The sequence below is a fragment of the Danio aesculapii genome, chromosome 2 (assembly GCF_903798145.1).
Source record: "Danio aesculapii chromosome 2, fDanAes4.1, whole genome shotgun sequence".
In the NCBI taxonomy this organism is placed as follows: domain Eukaryota; kingdom Metazoa; phylum Chordata; class Actinopteri; order Cypriniformes; family Danionidae; genus Danio; species Danio aesculapii.
The window spans coordinates 18,077,668-18,097,547 of record NC_079436.1 but is presented as its reverse complement, the minus strand read 5'-3'; the positions used below and the strand labels follow the sequence as shown (position 1 = coordinate 18,097,547).

The following is a 19,880-nucleotide window of genomic DNA, read 5'->3' as shown; positions in this document are numbered from 1 at the left end:
TAAACTTGATTACAAAATGATTACATTGATTACAAAATGATTACAAAAAAATTTAGTCATCTCTCTTAAGTGTAATTTGCTTAAGTATTTTTTTCCAATTCAGTTTTAGCAATCTTCATATCGACAATTGCGTTCCCTTCGCAATGCACTTGGAAAACATTTATGCCATGCTGAACACAGCCCTGGCTCATGACGAAAGTTATAGGTGACCTATTATTTAAAAGCGGAATTTAGGCTATGTTATGTCTCCAAAGCTTGTGAAAACAAATATTTAAATAGCATTTGTTAATGGTTTTAATTTTGTGTATTTATTAAAAAATGTATCATTACTGTATATGACACGGGCGACCCGATTGCTGTGCAGCGATCGTGCTACCCTCTGCGCCACCGTGACCCTACTACTATTATTATTATTATTATTATTATTATTATTATTATTATTATTATTATTATTATTATTATTATTATGCAGGATTTTTTTTTCATTTCTTAATAAATAGTAAATTAGGCCTACAACCATTAACAATTTATATGATTGTATATGAGATTACAATATGTCAGGGTTATTCAATTAGTTTGTCATTGGGGTCAGTTCATGAAAAGAATCCCAAATGAGGGGCCGGAGAGATATGACTTGCAATATGAGTGATGACACAACAGCATATAAGAGCCCAAATGTTAAATTTTTTGCTCCTTAAGACACCCATGTTGTATTTTTCTACATTGAAATGATAATACGGTATATTGTATTTTGAAACTACAATATATTAAGCATTGCACAATAGACTTTAAAAAAAATATATATATATTTTTACAAGTGATTTTTGCATAATTGGTCCCGTTTAAGTGGATTGAACATAAAACAATTAACTTAACAATTTAACCCAAAAAAAATAAATAAATCTGAAGGATTGTGACTTGTCAGCTCATTTTAAATACATGGAATAGTAAAAGTGCCACAAATTCAATCTAGGCTCATTCTGTAAATGTAGCCCTATATACATTATTGGAGAGTGCCAAATACATCCCAGGAGGTATGTGTCACGGATTGGCCAGGCTCTTCCACCAATTCCACACAGCGCCCATCATCACCTGAGTTTTAATCAAGCACAGCTGCACCCTATCACCTTGGCACACTATATAAACAGACACCTTCACTTCACTCATTGTCCGGTCTCGTTCATACGAAGCGGACTCTGAGCTGATACTCTCTCAGTATTTGCTACCTTTATCTTGCCACTGAATATTTACCTGTACTCTGTTTGTTTCCAGTCTGTCCAGTGTTCCCAGCGTCCTGTCTAAGAGTGTGAGTGTGTGTGTCTTCAGTCTGTCTCCCCGCAAGTCATCTGGTGTGTGCATTCGGTCTTCCTCCTTGCTGTTCATCCATCCTGCTGAGGATAAGGACTGATAATCATCCCGGACTCTATTCACATGCCCCTTATCATCCTTTAGTTGCTCCGCTGTTTAAATAAACATTTATACTTACCAACTCCGTTTGTCCATCTGCTTCCGTAACAGAAGACCGGACCAAATACAGCTAAACAGCATGAGCACTCTCGATCCAATTCAAGAACTGGTGGACTCCTTGAAGAGGGTTTTGCTATCATCTGCACCACTTCCCGATGCACCACCAGCACCGAGCACTTCTTCGTCACCCACCAACTCATCCAGTCCCATGGCCCGACCAGCGCCCTACTCTGGCGGGGCGGAGGAGTGCAACGGATTTTTATTACAATGCTCTCTTGTATTCACCATGCAACCTGCTTTATACCCCACAGATCGATCCAAAATCGCTTTTATCATATCGCTTCTCTCTGGATCTGCTCTCCGGTGGGCTGAGACCATTTGGCAACAAGCTGGACCGGTAACTCATTCCATTCAAGCTTTCACGGAATATTTCAAGGAGGTTTTTGGTCACTCTGATGAAGAGGTAGCAGCTGGAGAACAACTATACCATCTCAAACAAGGAACTATGTCCACACAGGACTATGCCCTTCGGTTCCGCACTCTGGCTGCTGCTAGTGGATGGAATGAGCGATCTCTTCTCACCACTTACCGGCTCGGCTTGGAACCAAAACTTCGTCTACAGCTAGCAGCCCTAGATGATACGATGGGTTTGGAGAAATTTATCCAACTTTCTCTTCGATGTTCGGATCGTTTGAAGATCTACCAGTATAACCCAGATCCAGTACCTCAAGCACTCCTCCGCCCCTCTGCGCCAGTAATCCCTCCAGAACCAGAACCCCTGATCATTGAATCTGGTCGACTCACGGCCGCCGAGCGACAGAGGAGGCTGACCCGGGGTCTGTGTATATACTGTGGTGCAGGAGGACATGTCAGACTGAACTGTCCACTCCGTCCCATAAGCTCCTCGGTGAGTGTGTTCAGTTCGAACATTGAAAAGATGCATCCTCTCACTACCAAAGTTCAGTTATCTACCCAATCTTTCTCTGTTTCAGCCACTGCCCTTATCGACTCCGGGTCAGCTGGAAATTTCATCTCGTATGCCCTCTGTCGCCAACTCCAGCTCCGCACCGAAGCCTCAATGCAAATCTACCAGATTCAACCCATAACCAACCATATCCAATCACAGGCCCGTGTTCATTGTAAATGTGAATCCGTCAGTCTCCACATTGGGCTGTTACATCAAGAGGAGATTCAATTCCTGGTTCTGGAGGGCGCCACCATGGATATCATACTAGGGCGCCCGTGGCTGGTGAAGCATGATCCCATCATCTCTTGGGGTACAGGAGAAATAAAGAAATGGGGTGAAGGCTGTACACCAACCTGTTTTCCTGATCTACCATTACAGAATCGTAAACCCCTATCTGTTTGCGTCACGTCAGTCGAAAGCCCCATCGAGAAACGATCCGTTCAGATTCCTGAAGTCTACACCGCTTACAAGGACGTGTTTTGCCCCAAGAGAGCTTCCCAGCTACCTCCACATCGGCCATGGGACTGTGCCATAGACCTAGTTCCTGATGCTCCAATTCCTAGAGGTAGAATCTACCTGTTGTCACTTCCGGAGACTAAGGCCATGGAGGAGTATATTCAGGAGGCTCTGAGTCAGGGGTATATCCGTTCTTCCACGTCACCCGCAGCATCCAGCTTCTTCTTCGTTGCAAAGAAGGATGGAGGGCTGCGGCCGTGCATCGACTACAGAACTCTCAATAAAGGTACAGTCAAATTCCGATATCCCCTTCCTCTCGTCCCTGCAGCCCTAGAGCAACTTCGATCCGCCAAGATCTTCACTAAGTTGGACCTCCGCAGCGCGTATAATCTGGTAAGAATACGTGAGGGGGACGAGTGGAAAACGGCTTTTGTGACCCCTACTGGCCACTACGAATATTTAGTCATGCCCTATGGTCTGGTCAACGCCCCCTCCGTATTCCAGAACTTCATCCATGAAGTCCTCCGGGAGTTCCTCCATTACTTCGTCATTGTCTACATAGATGATATCTTGATTTACTCCCGGAGTGAGGCCGAACATCGCCAACACGTTGCGGAGGTCCTACGAACCCTCAGGCAACACCACCTATATCTCAAGGCTGAAAAATGCTCATTCCATCTATCCTCTGTTCAGTTCTTGGGATATATCATTGATGATCAAGGGGTTCGTATGGACGAGGGGAAGGTCACTTCTGTTGTCTCCTGGCCAGAACCCACAACCATCAAGGAACTTCAAAGATTTCTAGGATTTGCAAATTTCTATCGACGTTTTATTCACAATTACAGTATCGTCACCGCTCCACTCACCAACCTTCTCAAGAACAAACCCAAAAAACTATCCTGGCCTCCCGAGGCCGCCGCAGCCTTCCAAAACCTTAAGGAAGCCTTTACACAAGCTCCACTCCTGACTCACCCTGATCCAGACCTACCGTTTGTGGTAGAAGTAGATGCCTCCACCACTGGAGTGGGAGCCATCCTCTCTCAGTTCCGTGGTACTTCCAAGTTACTCCATCCATGTGCCTATTTCTCTCGGAAGCTTAGCCCGGCGGAGAGGAATTACGACATCGGGAATCGAGAACTTCTCGCCATCAAGCTCGCCCTGGAAGAGTGGCGACATTGGCTGGAGGGTGCCAAACACCCCTTCCAGGTAATCACAGATCATAAGAATTTGCAATACCTCAAAGATGCTAAACGACTCTGTCCTCGCCAGGCCCGCTGGTCACTGTTCTTCTCCAGATTCCATTTTTCCATAGCCTATCGACCAGGATCTAAAAATGTTCGAGCAGATGCACTATCCAGAATTTATGATCCTCAAATCACCATTGAAACCCCGACCAAGATTCTCCCAGATCACATTGTTATCTGTCCCATCAAATGGTCTGCTCCTCCAGCCGTCACCACTCCTGACACCATACCTCTGCCGGGCTGCCCCCCTAATCGGCAGTTTATCCCAGAAAATCAACGGGTAGTTCTCATCCATTCCACTCATACATCTCTGGGCACTGGGCATCCCGGGGCCAACAATACCCTCTCGCTGCTATCCCAACGCTTTTGGTGGCCGGATATGGCAAGGGATGTGAGACGGTACGTGCAAGGCTGTAGAGAATGTGCCAAGTCAAAGAGTCCTCGACATCTACCTGCAGGCAAACTCCTTCCCTTGCCCATCCCGAACCGCCCCTGGTCACACCTAGGAGTTGACTTCATGACAGACCTCCCATCATCTGAAGGTAATACCTGCATTTTAGTCATTGTCGATCGATTTTCCAAATTCTGCCGTCTGATTCCCTTGAAGGGTCTGCCCACAGCCCTAGAAACCGCCGAAAACCTATTCAACCATGTCTTCCGATGCTTTGGGTTACCTGAAGATATAGTCTCGGACCGAGGACCCCAGTTCATCTCCAGACTATGGAAAGCCTTCTTCAGACTCCTAGGTGTGACCGTCAGCCTCTCGTCTGGCTATCACCCACAGACCAACGGCCAGACAGAGAGGAAGATTCAAGAAGTGGGGCGGTTCCTCAGGACCTTCTGTCACGGTCATCAGAACTCCTGGAGCCAGTTTCTGGGCTGGGCGGAATACGCCCAGAATTCCCTGCGGCAACCTACCACCGGACTTACGCCATTCCAGTGCATCCTGGGATTCCAACCTCCACTCTTTCCCTGGGATGGCGAACCTTCTGATGTCCCCGCAGTGGATTACTGGTTCCGGGAGAGTGAGAGGGTCTGGGACGATGCTCATCACCATCTCCAGAGGGCAGTTCGCAGAGCCAAGGAGGTGTCCGACAGGAGGAGGATTCCAGGTCCTATCTATGCTCCGGGACAGAAAGTTTGGCTCTCCACCAGAGACATCCGCTTGCGACTGCCCTCCCGAAAACTTAGTCCCAGATTTGTTGGTCCCTTTAACATCCTGGAACAGGTCAACCCCGTCACCTACAAACTACAATTACCACCTCAGTACAGGATCCATCCCACATTTCACGTTTCTCTTCTCAAACCCTATCACGAACCTTTGATTCCCTCCACAGAGCCTGGCCACGAAGAGGAACCTCCTCCCCCAATGATGCTGGAAGAAGGTTCCATTTATACCGTCAAGGATATTCTACGGTCCCGACGTCGTGGTGGTCAGCTTGAATACCTCGTGGATTGGGAGGAATATGGACCAGAGGAAAGATCGTGGGTCCCCAGATCTGACATTTTAGACCCCGCACTTATGGAAGAGTTCCATTCCAATCACCCCGAGTTCCCGGCACCTCGTGGACGAGGTAGACCACCACGGCGTCGGAGGGTTAGGCCCTCAGGAGCGGGCCCTGGAGAGGGGGGTAATGTCACGGATTGGCCAGGCTCTTCCACCAATTCCACACAGCGCCCATCATCACCTGCGTTTTAATCAAGCACAGCTGCACCCTATCACCTTGGCACACTATATAAACACACACCTTCACTTCACTCATTGTCCGGTCTCGTTCATACGAAGCGGACTCTGAGCTGATACTCTCTCAGTATTTGCTACCTTTATCTTGCCACTGAATATTTACCTGTACTCTGTTTGTTTCCAGTCTGTCCAGTGTTCCCAGCGTCCTGTCTAAGAGTGTGAGTGTGTGTGTCTTCAGTCTGTCTCCCCGCAAGTCATCTGGTGTGTGCATTCGGTCTTCCTCCTTGCTGTTCATCCATCCTGCTGAGGATAAGGACTGATAATCATCCCGGACTCTATTCACATGCCCCTTATCATCCTTTAGTTGCTCCGCTGTTTAAATAAACATTTATACTTACCAACTCACTCCGTTTGTCCATCTGCTTCCGTAACAGTATGTTCTTTTGCAGTTTTTGTTTTCGCTAAATCCACCATGCTGAATTTCTCAATTTTCTCTCTTGCGAGTGCAATTTGCACCTGCTCTTCTCGCGTAAACCCACCAGAGGCCACTTTCGACTGCTTGACTGACCGACTGACCAACTGACTGATCCACACAACCAACCCACCCCCTTCCCTAATACCAACCGATAGTGTTGTAAAAAGCACAGATTGACAGGCGTCCACCCACTTCCCTAAACTCAGTGTTTTGAAAAGCTATCTAGAAAAATAAAAGCCCCCTGATTTTTACCACGTTTTCAGATTTTATCACATTCTCACCCTGTTATGTAACTAAACTGAACTGTACTAAACTTTAACTATAAAATCTAGACTTTACTTGAACTATGTTAAGATGCTTTGACACAATCTACATTGTAAAAAGCGTTATATAAATAAACATGAATTGAATTGAATTATTTACTTTATTCTTTGCCCTTTTGTTTTGTCTTACCTGTTTTCTGGAACGTTCTTTGCCGGACTCAAACCCTGTCTTTGTGGTCAACTCCTCTCTGTGTCTCAAGTCCCCCAACGTACACTGCGAGCCAATGGACAAACAGATAACAGCGGGGAAGCCATCCATATGGAGGTAAGCGGTTAGCTGGTAAGCGCAAAAAGGAACGGCATCATACCGCCCTGTAGCGTTCGTTTTAAAGATCAAATGCAGCAATACGTACTTCTGGCTACATATTTCTCAATCTCCAGAAATGTATATAGAGCTACATTTTCAGAATGAGCCTATGTTGCACAGATTGGTTGATGTCAGAGTAAAAGCTTATGAGTTTTCTTGCATGTACCTGTGATTGCCACATCTTCATTGTCGTTCAGCCTGACATCATGAAAACTGAGATTGTATGACATGAGAATCATGTTTGTGCAGTCTGACATGCTACAATCATTTAGGATTAAAATAAAAATCCCACAGTGTGAGCCTTGCTTAAGACAAATGTCGTATTCCCAGATATTCACTGAGTAAAAAGCTGAATTTCCATGACCAATAACAAACAGCAAAACAGACAGATGTATTTAACAGTTATTTTTTTGTGATTCTGTGATCACTGATTTTAATGCAAAATCAGGATAATGGCACAAGATTATACTTTTTTTTTTAATTGCTTCAGATTTCACACTTAGTTTGGTCAGCCAGGAGACTTCAAATTATTTCCATGCCATCTGCATTGGTATTATATAAAAAACAGATAATATTTGCTACAATTGTAATATTATTATGTTAGTTTTAATATTACGTATTTGCGGGCAGCACGCTGGCTCAGTGGATAGCGATGTCCTCTCACAGCAAGAAGGTCACTGGTTTGAGCCCCGGCTGGGTCAGTTGGTATAGACTGATTTCACGATGCCGCCATTTTAAACAGCAAAATCGAGGCTGCGATGGGAAGAAACCCGGAAGTATCGCCTGAGTCACACAGGAATGATAAGTACCTGGCTGTATATCTTATCAGCGAAGAGAAAGTGACACAAATTTATACTTTCACACCGCCTTCCGAGAGACTCAAATGTGCGTTCTGAATGAATAGTGAAAATAAAAAGGGATATTGGACCTCATTTTCAGCTAAGTTAAGGGAAATGGCACTAGTTTTCTTTCCCAAATAATCATTTTAGATGCCAATTATCAAACTCAAATTAATGAACTGATTCTTTCACTATATTATACTTGTCACGATACAAAATTTCAGTACAGAAATTTAAAAAAGTCCATTCCCCGTTAACATTTAAGCACTGTTGATGGCGTTTATAAACACCGCTGATTTGCCATTGTGTTCGCATGCTCAACAGAAATGACTGTGATTGGCCATGAAGGTCATCAGTTCACCGCACTTCACCGATGTTTACAGAGCACAAACACAGACGAGCGATCCGCTAATGAATCGACTGATTTTCACAGCTTTAAAATGCTCCAATGTCCGTGTACCTGTGTTTGCACTCGGTGAAGAGCGGTGAACTGATGACCTTCACGTCCAATCACAGTCATTTCTGTTGATCACTGGTGAATACTATGGCTAATCAGTGCTGTTTATGAGCGTGCTCAAATGTTAGCGGGAAATGGACGTTTTTAAAACTTCAGTACTGGGACAACACGAGGGTGTGCTACGTGGGCTAATGACCCACATCAAAAAAAATTAGATGTTACAAACAGCTTAATATCAACTTCGATATAAACAGCCCTGTAAGCATGTAGTATTTGCAATATTAACTTATTTCGGTGCTACTATTCAAGAGAGTTTGTGTTAGTAAATGCACTGAAGACTATATTGATACTATACTGATTATAACCCTTAAACATAGAACAATTCAGATTTTCATGATATGCCCTCTTATTTATGCGTATTTACAAGGCTTGGATCTGTCTCATCTGCATTGTTTTTTAAGACCGAAAGTTACACCAGCGGTCCTCACCATCAAGTATTCCAATGTTGTCTTGGGATCCCCAAAAGCATTTTCAACTAACAAATTAAACATTTACATTTTTCACTGTGCACTGAGCCTTAGCATCTCCTGCAGGGTTGAAGAGTCAAGGCAAAGCCCAGAGGGAGGCTTCCTTCCAACAAATTAATCCCTGAGAAAAGCAGAGGCGAGTGCTGCTGCTACACCCTTCTATTCCCTCAATAATGAAGAGTGACTTATGCCGCGGCTCATCCTTACCTGGAAAAGCACATGCGTACACACACACACACACAGCTGCCCACCCCAAACTGTTGCCATGGAGATGGTGCTTACCTCAGCGCCTCCCGAAGTGCCCCGCGCTCACTCAGAGTCGTGTGCTTGATGTCATCAAAGTTGTTCTCCAAATTCACACAGGACTGTTAGAGCAAAACAGAAACATGGTTGAATCAAAGCTGAACATTTAATCAACTTAAAAATATATATAAATCCTAAAAAAACAACAACCATTATTTACAATGTTACTAAGGGAAGGCAACATACAGTATCATACAAAATAACAGCAGTACAACATGTTAACCAGAATAATCCAGGTTTTTAGTAGACTGTACAAACTCAAAACAATTTTGTACAAACATTTTTGTTTCTAGGATTTAGCAATCCTGTGAATCACTAAACTAATATTTTGTAGTATGACCACAGTTTTTTTTTTTTTTTATAACTGCTTCACATTTGTGTGGCGTGGAGTCAACTAACTTGTGGCACCTTTCATCTGTTTTTCCACTCCATGATTCTTTAACGATATTCCTTCACATTTCTTGGTTTTGCTTCAGAAATAGCATTTTTGATATCATCCCACAAGTTCTCAATTGGATTAAGATTCGTGGAATGGGCTGGCCATTCCATAACATTAATTTTGTTGGTTTGGAACCAAGACTTTGCTCGTGTCACTAGGTGTTTGTCTTGTGGCTCGTTTTCACTGACTGGTAAAGTACGGTGCAGTACGGTTCGGTACGGGTCACCTTTATCAGGTTTGCATTTCCACTGCTGAAAGGGTACCAATGGTACTCTTTTGGTGGGCATGGTGTACGACAGAAAGTTTCAGTCAACGTCATTTTCACTCGAGAATATGTCTACAGTAAAGCTGTACGGTTCGCTCACATATCATATGAGAAGCTCTTCTCACAAAACAGATGCTTTACACACATAAATACTTCTGTATTAAATGTTTATTACTTTTCTTTGAACATAAGTTGATTATAACTGCAGATCAAATGACAGTGCGAAATAGCTTACTGTAACGTCAGTAATTATATAAAATAAATAAATAAATGGAACATATAAGAACACATACAGCCCCTTACAGTCTCCGATATGTTACCAATTACATAAAAACTACACAAGCATACATTTAGTCCTTATTTAGGTTCAAAACAACACGAAATATAGCCCACAGTCAGTGCAAACCTCGCATGATTAAATGTGTCTTTAATTTTCAGCAGCACGTGTAACCTCTTGTTAGAAACTAATTCCATCATTCTGAGTTCATAATGGTCCAAAAGGTGAAGATAATAGTTAAACATGGAAGTTTGTTCACAGTTGCTGAAAAAATAATGTGCTCCTTTTTTGTCACTCTTGCGTTTGTCAGTGTCTGACAGGATCAGGTTTCCAAAGCATGTCAATAATCAAGCACACGTTATCATCAACAGGGTAAAATCTGCTCTTCTTTTTGGCTTTGTGGCAGTTCATCAAGACGACGACAAGGTTTGTTTGAGCCCGGGTCAACCATGGCTCATTATTATATGTATATATTATTATGCTTCTCTCTCGGCTGTGTATTTAAAACATGGCGTTTTCTTTGTTTTCATTCTGGCTTGTTGCGTGAGTGAATGGCGTATCTCTGTAAACCAATAGCTTTCAGCTGCGCGTCTAGCTCCGCCTTTTGGTACCCTTTTTCGTGTTTTGATACCCTTTCGAAAGGGTGCCAAAAAAGTAGTACGGTAATCACTGCCTTTTGACAGTGGAAGCGGCCATAAAAGTGTACCAAACCGCACCGTACTGTACCACTCAGTGGAAACGGGTCATTGTTGAAACAACCATTTCAAACACATGACCTCTTCAAGTATTTTGACATTGATCCATGACATAGGCTCATTGATCCATGATCCCTATAATACGATAAATAGGCCCAACATCGTAGTAGGAGAAACATGCTCATATCATGATGCTTGCACAACCATGCTTCACTGTCTTCATTGTGTACTGTGGCTTGAATTCGGATTTTGGGTGTCGTCTCACAAACTGTTTGTGGCCATTGGACCCAAAAAGAACAATTTCACTCTAATCAGTCCACAAAATGTTCCTCCATTTCTCTTTAGGCCAGTTGATGTGTTCTTTGGAAATTCTTTGGCCTCTTCTGCACATGCCTTTTTTTAAGATAGAGACTTTGCGGGGGATTACATACACTAACTGTTACAGAATTTACAGGTAACTCCAGACTGTCTTTGATCATCCTGGAGGTGATCATTGGCTGAACCTTTACCATTCTTCAATCAAATCATTCTTTAATGGTTGTCTTCCGTTTTCTTCTACGTCTCTCTGGTTTTACCCTCCATTGTAAGGCATTGGAGATCATTTTAGCTGAACAGCCTATAAATGTTTGCATTTCTTTATAGGTTTTCCCCTGTCCAATAAACATTTTAATCAAAGTACACTGTTCTTCTAAACAATGTCTTGACAACCCATTTGCATCAGGCTTTCAAATGCATGTTCAACAAATGCTGGCTTTATCCTTAAACAGGGCCACCTGATTCACTCCTGTTTTTCACAAAATTGATGACCTCACTGATTAAATGCCACACTGCTATTTTTTAGAACACACCCCTTTCAACTAATTGCCCAGTTGCACAGCCTTAAGAGCGTGCATATAATGAAAGCTGGGTCTTGTTTGTTTCTGAGAATCGACTGCACCTACTGATAACTTGTTTGCTATGTATCAATTAAAAATATACAAAAAACCTGGATTATTCTGGTTAGTCACATTGTACTGCAATTATTTTGAACAATACTGTATAGTCAAAACACAGCTTACTTGTGCACCTGTCAAATGTAAGATTTAGGATTTTGAGGTTGTTTTTCTTTCCATTTTGGTCCGTACATTTCAACATCAACAACAACAATATTTCTAAAGGCAGTTTTGAAAAACCTAAGTTTTTATTAGTTAATTTCTTATTGACATTTAATAAAACATTAATAATATTAAAAACTGCGCGTGGATGGGACCTGAACTAACATATAACATAACTAATGTAAAAAATAATATTTAAAAAGTGTAACAAATCTATTGCTGATTGTATGTTAGCAAATGCATTAACTAATGTAAAAAAAAAGATGTAACCACATTTTGCTACCAAACAATAAATAAATAGATAAATAAACATATACAATTATAAGTAAATATATATATATATATATATATATATATATATATATATATATATATATATATATATATATATATATATATATATATATATATATATATATATATATTTATATACCGTAAGTACAGAAGCGTTTGTGGAAGTTAAAACTATTCATTATAATACCAAAAAGTCTCTCATACTGTAACTACCAGCGATCTAGCTACTGTGGATCGCTAGAGAACTACTGTACAACTCTGCCACCAAATGGACTACAAATACTGTCATGCACCTCACACACCTGTTCCGGTTTTCCCTGATTAAACATTCACACGCACGCACGTATGCGCACACACACACACACACACACGCACACACGCACACACGCACACACACACACACACACACACACACACACACACACACACACACACACACAGTTACACAGCTGAAACTTGTCATCACTGATTTCCAGGACTATAAATACCCCTCACTTATGCCACAGTCACACTAGAATTTAAGCTTGTGAAATTCTGTTGTACGGTGCTTCGAAAAGGGGCAAGATTAACCCTCCTGTTGTGTTAACATCCTGCCACTTACTTTAGTGTTCCTGGTCAAAATTGATTGGTCTGTTTTAACTGCTCTTATATTGGCACAAAAATCATTTTTTTCCACCAATTTTTTTTTCAATATTCTTTAGCTGTGAACAATGTCTCAAAGTCGTGTTTAAAATGAATTTACTGAATTAGACATAAAATAACTGCAATGAAAATAAAAATAGACGCTGAAAATATATTACAAAATGAACAATAGATGACAGAAATCAAAATACTTTGTTTCATTACTAATAGACAGCTAACTAAAACAACTATCACAGGGTCTCACGGGGTGTTCTGAGTGATCGAATTTTCAGTCCTTCAAAATGTACTAATATAGGGAATAGTGACTGAGGATATACAGTGAGCATAGTTATACTAGTTATACTTTGATCATTTTTGAGCGAGATAATAACGGTCTAATATAATAAAATAATTGTTGCTAAGCTAAAAGTGTTCCTGCTAGACTCAGAGATTGGCTGATCGGAGATTGGCAGAAAGAAAGAAAGAAAGAAAGAAAGAAAGAAAGAAAGAAAGAAAGAAAGAAAGAAAGAAAGAAAGAAAGAAAGAAAAGAAAAGAAAAAGACACATAAAGTAGATGGATTCACATAACATGATATGATATACTGTTTTATTGTTGATTCACGTTGGAGGATCCAAGACTTTCATGGCAATTGATAACTTATTGGTTTAGTGGCTAACCCATATAAATTTGTATGATCTCATTCATAGAGTTTTGTACAATTTGCTTATCCCCAATGACGATTGGGTCTAGGGGTGGGGTTGGGTGCCACGCCTCCTTTTAAAAATCGTACACTTTTGTACAACTGAAAACATATGAATTAGCCACTAAACGTAGGATGGTTAAGTTTCCTTGTGAGATCAGCTGGAGGATCAGCACATCAGCACGCAAAAGAGATGTGTACAGTTGTGAGTGAGTGAGTAAGTGAGTGAGTTGGGGTAGTGTGTGTGGGGATGTTTTCTGTCTGATGAATGAATATAGCCTGGATACCCATTCATTTCCTATGGCTGTGGCTTTTGACCAGGAACACCACCGATGTAACAAGGTTGATTAAAACACTCAAATTTCAATGAAAGAGATGATCATTACTTTTATATGTTCAAATGCATAGTGTGGAGGATAACTTAAGGTCTTGAGGCAATCAGATGTAAAACACAATATTTATGAGTGATTTAAGTTGTAAATAGGTCAGATTTGACCCGAACACGTCAGGAAGGTTAAACAAGATGATTAGACATTATAAAATGCGAGCGATTGGTCCATGTTTTAAATTTCTCTCCAGAGAGGTCATGTTTTGATCTTCGATTGGTCTCACACAATCATGTGATGCAATTTCACCAGTCAGAGTTCACTAAGCTTAAACTTTCCAACGCAGTGATCTGCGAAACTTGTTGCACAAGCTTGCGTTTCCGATCTGACGCATTCGCGTGCGTATGAATGGAAGTCTATGGGGAGAAAAGTCCAGTGTGACCGCAGCTTTACTCACAATATTTTCTGAGTGTTGTTGTTACCTGTAACCTTTACAAAGCATTTTTCCTTGCCTTGTTTTTGTGTGCCGTGTTTGATCTTTTGCCTGTTTTTGATGACTCTTTTGGATTGCCCTTGATTATTCTGCTCCTGTGATTGACCCTTGCCTGCCTTACTACAGTACTCTTATTAATTAAGACTCTGTAATTGAATCCTCACCTCTATTGTAAGCATCAGTATTATTACACATATACAATGAGATATATTACAGTATTGTGATTATATACATTCATTCATTTTTTTTCAGCTTAGTCCCTTTATTATTCAGGGGTCGCCACAGCGGAACATGTTTTACGCAGTGGATGTCCTTCCAGCTGCAACCTAACACTGGGAAACACCCATTCACTCTTTCACACACACACACACACACTCATCCAGTATGGGCAATTTAGCTTATTCAATTCACCTATAGCGCATGTCTTTGGTCTGTGGGGGAAAACGAAGCACGAGGAGGAAACCCACACGAACACAGGGAGAACATGCAAACTCCACACAGAAATGCCAACTGGCCCAGCCGAGGCTCGAACCAGCAACCTTCTTGCTATGAGGCGATCGTGCTGTGCCACCGTAACACCCCTGATTTTAAATTGTTTATTATAGTTAATTACAATGAATTTAAAACTTAAAATCATTTATTCATTCATTTATTTTCTTTTCAGCTTAGTCCCTTTATTAATCTAGGGTCGCCACTGTGGAATGAATCGGCAACTTATCCAGCATATGTTTTACGCAGAGATGCCCCTCTGGATCTCCAACCCATGACTGGGAAACAATCAATCATGCACACTCATTCACACACATACACTACGGACATTTTAGCCTACCCAATTCACCTACTGTATAGCACATGTCTGCGGGGGAAACCAGAGCACTCAGAGAAAACATGCAAACTCCACACAGAAATGCAAACTGACCCAGCCGAGGCTTGAACCAGCGACCTTCTTGCTGTGAGGCGACAGCACGACCCACTGTGACACCGTGCAGCCCCAACCGTAAAATCAATATCTATGCAATTTACACTTATATATATTTATAGAGTGAGGGAGTGTGAGATTATTACATAATAACAATAATAATAATAATAATAATAATAATAATAATAATAATAATAATAATAATAACTTATATAGTGCTTTTCCGGTCACGCTTTACAGATTTTGCGGGGAATTTCCTCAACCTCCAACCAAGTGTAGAGCATTTAGATCATTATTAAGATACCATGGCCATTTTAAATTATAAATACAAATCAAAATTATATTTAAACAAAAAAAATTCTTAACCTACAAAGATCAAACAATTAAATCTTGAGGAATATAATGTAGGCTGTAGATTTAAATATGACCACAGCGTAGGATTACACCACTGAGCTTACTGTTCAGAGATGATCCTGCTTTTAAAGATTTACGACTTTCTACTTTAAAACGGAAAGGATTAATTGGTGCCATTTAACACTGTAACATGACATGGCTGACATTATCAGAGAGGCATTAAAGAGGATTCCCTCAACCCCTCCCTTCCAGGAGCCAAAGTTCAAGCTGCTTAAGCGCTTTTCTTTATTCCATAAGCTAATACAGTTTCACACAAGCCATTGTGACAACTGACTTAAGCTATTTAATGAAATTCAATGGGATGAGCAGCCAGAAAATTCCCCCGCATGTATGTATATGTGGCGGAGGCGCCAAGAAAATAAAATTGCAACATGATTGAGATTGAGGCTAACTCGATTTCACACACCGAGTTAATTTATAGTATGAGACGGAGATACTAAATTTTATTAACACACAGATGGGCGGTGAAAAAGAAAGCGAAGCAGCGAGCCATCTGATATTCTGCTATAGTTCTTTTATGAACCTCCACTGGATTCGATTTTTTTTTCCTGCAGCTGGCAACCCTGTGTTGCGCAAACCTCTGCCAACATACAGAATGGAGTCTGTTTTACAATGCGCATCTTGAATTTTTAAAATGATGCCTCAATATGATGCCGTGATTGCCATGAGAAGGATTTGCTGGTATTATTGATGCTGCTCACTAAGATTTCACAGAATCTTAAATGACAACCTTGAACATCTGACTATGTAATTTGACTTGATGGCAAAATATCTGAGTGGTGATGAAAAGTGTGGATTTTGCCGGGAGTCAGAGGTGTTTTTTTTTTTTTATGTTTTTGTTTTCTCCACAATCGATCGAAAATGAGCACAGCACATGTTAACAGCCCATAATACAGTTGAATGTCAGATACGGGGATTGGTGGGTGGATCAATTCTTAAAGTAGATTTGATACTGATGTTGTACTATAAAAATATGGTATTATAATAATAATAATGGGCGTCACGGTGGCACAGTGGGTAGCACAATTGCCTCACAACAAGAAGGTCGCTGGTTTGAGCCCCGGCTGGGCCAGTTGGCATTTCAGTGTGGAATTTGTTTGGGTTTCCTCCAGGTGCTCCAGTTTCCCCCACAGTCCAAATACATGCGCTATAGGTGAATAGAATAAGCTAAATTGGCCATAGTATATGTGTGTGAATGAGAGTGTATGGGTGTTTCCCAGTGTTGGGTTGCAGCTGGAAAGGCATCCGGTGCGTAAAACATGTGCTGGATAAATTGGCGGTTCATTCCACTGTGGCGACCCCTGATTAATAAAGGGACTAAGCTGAAAATAAATGAATAAATGTTTACAATGCAAATCCAATAGGATCCACTTATTTGGTTAACAAAATTTATTTCAAATAATATATCTACTAAAAGAAATAAAATTTTACTTAAACTGTTTTGTAAATTGTAAACATTTTCATATTGGTGCAGGGGTCAGGAACCTTTCTTCAGCAAAGAGGCATTTCACTTTTTTTTTATCAAATGCGGTTTTTAAAGAGCCATATGGGGTGTGTGTATATAACAAAACCTTTACTTTACTTATACACAAAACCATTATTTATGTCCATGCACAACTCCAAAATAAACAAATATTACGCATCATAATGTATAAAGAAAGGACAATTTACAGATTTTTTTTCTTTTTGTCATCGCCAATCATGAATGTTTGAATTTACGTGCGTGAGGTTACAATAGAAATGTAAATAACTGTAGAAATGTTCCATAGAAATGTAAGAAATATAACCTCCCCTTTATTGTTGTCGCGATTCAAGTTAAACCACAGCCCCACATTTGCGCATTGGTCGAAACGTCCTTTTATTGTAAACCGAGTTCTTATTCATTTTGCTATAGAAAATACAATATAAAGGAAATTGTAATTGTATTTTCAATAGGAAACTGATTTCTAGTAACAGTTCTATTTTTAAAAAATCTGAAATATTATTGAAGAAAGACAGCTGGAGAGCCACATATTTTTGGTCAAAAACCTACATGTGGCTCCAGAGCCATAGGTTCCATACCCCTGCATTAGTGAATAATATTACCGAAATTAATTTAACAACTGAATAAATATAAATTTATGCAAGTAAATACATGTATATGAACTCAATGATTGGCACAAAAATCTGAGGAAATCTGTGGATTTCTGCGCATGCAGATTTCATATGGGCCTACTCATGAGACTGGATTAGGGCTCATTCACATCGCATGAATCTTTGCTTCAAAAAAAGCAAGTTACGTTGCTCAAGAATGGGTTTTAAAAAGCGCATCGCAGCGCAAAGTCCGAATGATGTGATATTATGAATGCAATTTCCTAATGGGTCCATTATTTTGAACAAATATGTTATGATAAACGCTTGAAGATACATCATATAACTCAGAATATTATGGACAAAGCCACAATGATACCTCCTCTGCTATTCATTCATTCATTAATTTTCTTTTCGGATTAGTCCCTTTAGTAATTAGGGGTCACCACAGCGGAATGAATCGCCAACATACTGTGTGCAAGTGTATCTCTTGCATTCACACACATACACTACGGCCAATTTAGCTTATTCAATTCACCTATACTGTATGTCTTTGGACTGTGGAGAAAACCAGAAAACACGGTGGAGGCCTCCTCTGCTATAATGGTAAATAAAACAATTGTCAGCTTGTCAGCGTGTCTGAAAATTAGTGATGATGCGATTGCCATAATAGCGTCAACCAATGAAATTAGACCACAACTGTCTGAGCTGGGGTATTTGAATAACTCGATCTGATCTGCTGACGCTTCTGTTGGCTTTTAAAACAGCTGAGAAATTCCCAACTTTTGCAGCGAGAAATGCCAATGACGATGCACAACTCAGTTCGGCAATGCTTGACGTCACCTATTAAAAATGAATGGAAAGTGTTGGCGAAGGTAGAATGCTGGAAAAAACACATTCTGTGTGAACTTAATTAGGCTAAAAATTCTGCATTGACATCCAGTAGATTTTTATATAAAAACTTAGAACCAATAATTTGCTGCAATTGCAATATTATTTTACAATTCTGGTTTTTTCCTCATACAGCTTTGGTGACCTTAAAAAAAACTTGGTTTAGAAATCTTTTAAACTCTTAATGTTCAACCAGCAGTGAATACATACAATAAATATCTGCTCTCAGCAACTTTTCTTCCAGCAAACAGAGGCCCCATGTGTTATTTTGTGTTGTCATTTCAAATGCAAAAATACTTGACCTTGGTCACCCCGTGTCACAGTAGGCTAATCTGGGAGCCTCTGTGTGGTATTAAAACTCATCTGTGTGGTAAAATGAAACATAATTACATTTCCAATTACGCTGAGGCATTGTTGGGACTGGGATAACCATTGACATTTTCTCTTCAAAATATGTGCAGCATTTTCCCCTGCAAAGGATTAGTCTAATCCAACATCTTGGGGGCTTTATTATTATTAATTAGACAAAATGCTTAGTGCTGGGAATTGCTAGTATAATTTAACAGCTAATTAATATGCAAGCTCTGGAAACAAGATTTGGTATTTCATCAACACAGTCGCCACATGGCGAAAAAGCATTTAAAATGAACATTTGAATATGCTTATGAGCCTTGACTAGCAGGACTCACAGGATATGATAATAATTGAGGGGAAATTTGGAATATTTAATCCACTTGGGGAATTTGGAGGGGTGGTGGGGTCGGGGGGTTTGCTTATGATGCATTTTCATAATGTCTCCTTTAGGCTTTTTCGGCAGTTTTCTGACAAGAGCTAAAGAATTACTCACTGACAAATTGTAAGCAAAAGGGCAGAAGGAGTCAAAATTTGAATCTCCGCAATAATTGGACAAACTAGGCGGCTGGAACTAATTATAGAATTATAATCTTCGGCCCTATTACTGCTCATCAGAGTAATATGATCACAGCCATCGCCAACATAATCATTGAATCACCACACCATAAACTACATCACAGAGTACTCATTACTGTCGGTAAACTGGGACAAAGTTTGCTCACAGAAGAGGATACGAGGACTACAGCTTCTAGGAGAATGAGAGAACATCTCGACAGCCCATTTGTTATTCTTCATTAAATGCAAAAGATTCTACATGACACCTTCACAGACTAGATTGTCAATGAAAGCTTGTAGACTGATTGCTTTTCTTTTTTATTGGTTTTCTTTTTATTTTACTCTTTTTTTTTTATAATCAAACTATCATAATGTAATTTTATGACCTCATCTTTCATCATAATCCATGTGAATTTCAAAGAT

General features: G+C 40.5%; 1 protein-coding gene across 2 annotated transcripts in view; it reads right to left on the bottom strand.

Moving 5' to 3' along the window:
* Positions 1-19,880, bottom strand: part of dpydb (dihydropyrimidine dehydrogenase b) — a 291,123-nt gene that overhangs the window by 246,514 nt on the left and 24,729 nt on the right. For both annotated transcript variants that reach the window (XM_056474106.1, XM_056474114.1), the window contains exon 3: positions 9,029-9,111. In XM_056474106.1, coding sequence (XP_056330081.1) covers positions 9,029-9,111 — 83 coding nt within the window. The remainder of the gene's footprint in view (positions 1-9,028; positions 9,112-19,880) is intronic.